General features: G+C 44.5%; 1 protein-coding gene across 4 annotated transcripts in view; it reads right to left on the bottom strand.

The window, feature by feature from the left end:
• The window catches only part of LOC116069005 (phosphatidylinositol 3,4,5-trisphosphate 3-phosphatase TPTE2-like), a 116,887-nt gene that overhangs the window by 16,898 nt on the left and 94,666 nt on the right, over window positions 1-5,323 (bottom strand). For all 4 annotated transcript variants that reach the window (XM_031339245.1, XM_031339244.1, XM_031339243.1 and 1 more), the window contains one exon: window positions 3,918-3,998. In XM_031339245.1, the coding sequence (XP_031195105.1) occupies window positions 3,918-3,998 (81 nt within the window). The remainder of the gene's footprint in view (window positions 1-3,917; window positions 3,999-5,323) is intronic.

The raw sequence follows: 5,323 nt of genomic DNA, 5'->3' as shown, positions 1-5,323 counted from the left end.
ACCACTACCACCATCACTACCACCATCATCACCACCACCACCATCATTGAGATAAGGTCTCAATGTGTAGCCCTGGCTGCCTAGAATTTGCTATGTACACTAAACTGGCTTAGAATTCATGTGTGTGTGTGTGTGTGTGTGTGTGTGTGTGCGCGCGCGCGTGCGTGCGTGCACGTGCCTGTATAGTGACACAAGGTCTCTCGGTAAACTTGGAGTTTATGCATTTAGCTAGCATGGCTGGCCAATGGGCTCTGTGGATTTACCAGTCTCTGCCTTTCTCCCTCCCCAGCTGCTGAGGGTTCAGACTTGTAGCACCAGGCTTTCTTGTGGGCACTGAATATCTGAATTTAGATGTTTGTGCTTGAGCGGCAGGTGCTTTGCTGAACAAACTATCCCCCCAATCCCTGCTCATGTTTGAGAAGGCAGCTGCTCAGAAAAACACAATAACAACAACAACAACAACAACAACAACGCATCAAAAGAGCCCTGGCGTTCCAGCACGGCGGTTGGAACTTAGTTATGATGGACTACATTAGAGAAAAAATGTGGTTTGGTGGAGAGTAGACCCCAGCCGTGTAGGACATAGATGAAGACTCTAGAAGGCAACGATATGTCACTAGATCACATGCCAGTCTTCTCTGTCTCTCCAGTCTAGACCTTCTTCTCTCTTTCTTTTTTGAGAATTATTTATTTACTTTATGTATATGAATTCATTAATCTCTTTTCAGACACAGCAAAAGAGGGCATCAGATCCCATTACAGATGGTTATGAGCCACCAAGAGGTTTCTGGGAATTGAACTCAGGACCTCTGGAAAAGCAGCCAGTGCTCTTAGCCACTGAGCCATCTCTCTAGCCACTCTCTATTTCTTTTTATTGTTTTTGGGAGGAATTCTTGGGGATCTGTAAGCCTCATACTGTCCCCATGGAATGTTGCTTGGGGATCTGTAAGCCTCATACTGTCCCCATGTAATGTTGCTCACAGGACTTTCGTTGGACCCTCAAGAAGTTGAAACATTTCTTCAAGGTGCTGGACAAACTTGGAGGCACTAATAAAATTAACAACTAGGCATCCTATAAGAGATGGAAGTCTGGGGCCAATGAGATGTCTCAGTGTGTAAAAGCACTCGCTATCACACATGTGGAACTAACTTTACATCTCAAAAAAAAAAAACATATAAAAGAAATCCAGGATTGGCTGTGCATTCCTGCAATCAAAGCACTGTGCTGCAGACACAGATAGGTCCGCTTGCTGCCAGCCTAGCCCAAATAGCCAACTTCCGGTTCACTGAGAGGCCCCATCTCAAGATGATAAGGTGGAGAGCAACAGAGGAGGATGCCTTCCTCTGGCCTCTACATACACACAGCACATGCACATTACATGCATGTACCAAACACACACACACACACACACACACAAAGAAAGAGAGAGAGAGAGAAAGAGAGAGAGAGAAGAAAGGAAGAAAGGAAGGAAGGAAGGAAGGAAGGAAGAAATAAAGGGAAATGGAAGTTATGTGTTTTTCTGAGCCTGTCATGTTTTCCCTTTCTACAGAACCTAAATTAAACATTATGTATGATGTGTATGTGTTTCTTTATATGTTTGTATATTCATTATATAACTCATGAAACTAGAAAGGGCATCAAAGACAGAGAAGACAAGATCTTAAAGGGATGGGGACACACTGAGAACAATGGAATATCTCTAAGAAGACAACAGGAGGAGGAGGGTACTAGCTGAGGAATGAAGGACTGAGCCAGAGGGTGGTGGGTCATGGGTGAAGACAGTGGGCTCTGGGTAGGAGGTGAATGAGAATAGAACATGACACATGTATGAAGACATATGATGAAATCTATTACTTTGGATGCTAACCTGAAAAATTAATTTTTAAAAAAGAAAAGACAGTTATGAGAAAGTGGATGTCACATGGCCAGTAGAGTGGTCCAAAGTGAAGGTGACAGTGTGTAATGCCACCACCCAACACAGGGCATCCCGTTCTGTGACCTTGCCAGCACCCCCAGACCAGGAGCTGACTCCCTGCACTGATAGCTTTGATAAACAGTACTAAGGAAATTTTGGTCTTGTTTTGAGGCAGGGTCTGTCTGTGCAGCCCTGTCTGTCCTGGGACTCTCTATGTAGACTGGACTGGTCTCCTTGAACTCACAGAGATCCACCAGTCTGCCTTCTGAGCACTGGGATTGGAGGCATGTGCCACCATGTCTGGTGGGTACTGAGGTGTTTCCAGAGGGTCCTATGTCAGGTGTCACAGTGAAATACTTGTGGAAGAAAATGATATGTCAATGTAATTTCCTTCAAAATGATTCAGGCTTAGGGAAAGGAAGTGTGGATAGTGGTGTCCATGGGTTTGAGGAGAGATGGTCGAGAATGAATGTGGCTGAGGGTGAATTGAAATGTCTGCTGAGGTAGTATGATGACTGCAAAGGGCTTTACTCTAGAGTGCATGTGCATGTATGTGTGTGTGCATGCCTACATGTGTATATGTGTGCCTCTGTATGTGTGTATGCCTATGTATGTGTGTGTGTGCCTGTGTGTGTGTGCTTGTGTGTACCTGTGTATGTGAGTGTGTGTACCTCTGTGTGTGAGTGTGTATACCTGTGTATGTGTGCCTTTGTGTATATATGTGCCTGTGTATGTCTGTATGCATATATATGTGTGTGTGTGCCTGTGTGTGTGTTTGTATGTGTGTATATATATGTGTGTGAGTGTGTGCCAGTGCATGAGAGTGTGTGTGTTATGGTTTACAGTAGCTCCTTCACTTACTGCCTCCATCAGGACCAAAAAGACAGGAAGGAAAGAGCAGCAATTGAGCCAGACAAGCCATCCCACCTTTAACAGCTTCATCACATATTTGCCAGAGCACCAACAATTTTCACTAGCACACTGTATTTGAAAAATTCAAATAATTTTTTATTGAGAGAACAAAAGGCAACAGCAGGTATTTTATAATAGTGTATAGACTCTAGTGTGACATATAGATACAGACACACACTTATGAAATACAATCTTATCTGATATGCAATTACTTTTATTGTGATAAGGTCTTGCCTAGGTGATCTTCAAAACAGATTTTCATGCCTCTTTCTAGGATTACAGGCATAAGTTGTCAAGCCTGACTCATAATAGTATTTATTCTTCTTATTCTTATTTTTTTTATTTGTTTTTTTTTTTTCCTATACAGGGTCTATCTGTATAGTCCTGGAACTCACTCTCTTCACTAGGCTGGCCTTGAACTCAGAGATGTGCCTGCCTCTGCTTCCCAAGTGCTAGGATTCCCAAGTGCTGTGTCACTATACCCAGCTCATTCTTCTTTAATACAATTTCTCTTCCTCTCTCTGCCCCACACTATATCCCCCCCCAGTACAGTACACCTAGTATACCACTCATACTAGACCACACACACACACACACACACACACCACACTATACCACACATATACATACCACACTATACTACTCCTACTATACCACACACACACACACACACACACTCTCACACACACACACGATCATCCAGAAACAGTTCCTGAGATTGTTCTTTAGGGATTGAATTGTTCATGTGTCTGAATAGGTGCCTATGAAAGATAACTCCTTTCAGGGAATTGTGGGGTAAATTTTATATGGTGGTTAGACCTCAGGACCCTCCTACTTTGGGAGAGCAAATCAATTTCCTGAACTCTAGAAACAATAACAAATATAAAATGCGAGGTAGAATGTTCTTAGCAGATCACAAGGCTTGGCATCTGAGGTGGGGCTCTGAGCCTCAGCAAGGGGGAGCAAGGCCTGGCCTAGGGCATCTGAGTACTGCCACATGATCATCAGCTGGGTGAGTGGGCCATGGGATGAATGACAAGTGCTGATGCCTCTTGCCCTCTTGCAGAACCCTTGAAACAGAGATCTTACCTGAGAAGGGGTCTCTATTCCTTGGAACTTAGAGCTGCTGCTTTTATCTGTCCGCCGCTCTCCAAAGAAGTACAGACTTTCCTGGGGAAAGGGGGGGGGGCAACACAACCACGGTTTGGCCGCATTCTTGAAGAGCTGCTTCTTAAAGTTGACAGTCTCTGGGTAAAGGCTACCCCAAATGGCATAGTTAGAACGGCACATTAGGGACATGTATTTGTGAGACCAAAGACTCATAAATACATGGGATGCTAGATCAGGAAAGACTAGAAACCATCTGGTCAACTCCTCTACCTTCCATTTCCAAACAGGAAACTGGCCAGACTCCGGCCAGAGTATCCTTTAAGCAAATGCAGTGTCTTGCTGAACCTGGAGCTCACTGATGCAGCTCAAATGGTTGGCTACCATGCCTTTGGAATTGGCCTGACCTTCTTCCGCAGACCCTCCCTTGTTGGGGTCACAGGGACACACCATTGTGTGTGGTGTTTTTCACATAGGTGCTGGGGTTCTGAACTCCGGTCCACAAAACCATCTCCTCACTCCCTCCCATTCACTTTCCGAGTCCATCTCTCACTGAACTCAGAGTTCACTGATTTCATTACACTGGATTGTCATCCAGCTCCAGCAATCCATCTCTCTCTAATGTCCTGCCCATCCCTCCTGCCACATTTTTACATGGATTCTAGGGTTCTGATCTCAGGTTCTTATGCTTGTACAACAGGCTTTTTATCGACTGAACCATTTCCCCAGCCCCTCTTCAAGTTGATTTTATCACTCATTAATTATTGATCTACAATTTAAAATCACTGTCCCAGGACACCCCCCCTTTTTCCACCGGTACCCTTGGCCCCTAGGTATTGAATCAACCAGTTCAGCCCTAGGGCAGGCATAGCCTCACATACAGTCCCCAGGGGCTACAGAAAACCAGGATAAAATACTCATTTTCAAAACCATCGTGTTAAGTTATAAAAACGTAACTCTGGAGTTATCCTAAGGTGTGTTGGCTAGGATTCTAGGGTGCACTTTAGAAGCCAGAGTCTCTTCTACATACTGGAGAGGAGGCGAGCAGAGCACTCATCCGGTAAGTGCCAAACTCCCAGCTCCTGGGAGGCAAGTGACTGAGAAGCAGAAACAGGACAAGCAAGGTGGCTCAGTGGGTAAAAGAGCTTGCAGCCAACCAGGATGCCTTGAGTTTGATCCCCAGAACCCACATAGTGGAAAGAGAAAACCAACTCCTATAACTTCTACAAGCTGTCTAGACAGACAGACAATCGGACAGACACACACACACACACACACACACACTAAATATATGTATAAAAAAGATTTTAAAGAAATTGGGAAAACTAGTAGCCAACATCAAACTAAATGGAGAGAAACTTGAAGCAATCCCACTAAAATCAGGGACT

This window comes from Mastomys coucha, unplaced genomic scaffold, assembly GCF_008632895.1.
Source record: "Mastomys coucha isolate ucsf_1 unplaced genomic scaffold, UCSF_Mcou_1 pScaffold22, whole genome shotgun sequence".
In the NCBI taxonomy this organism is placed as follows: Eukaryota; Metazoa; Chordata; class Mammalia; order Rodentia; family Muridae; genus Mastomys; species Mastomys coucha.
Note: the sequence above shows the minus strand (reverse complement) of the source record. Positions and strands in the feature narration are given on the sequence as shown.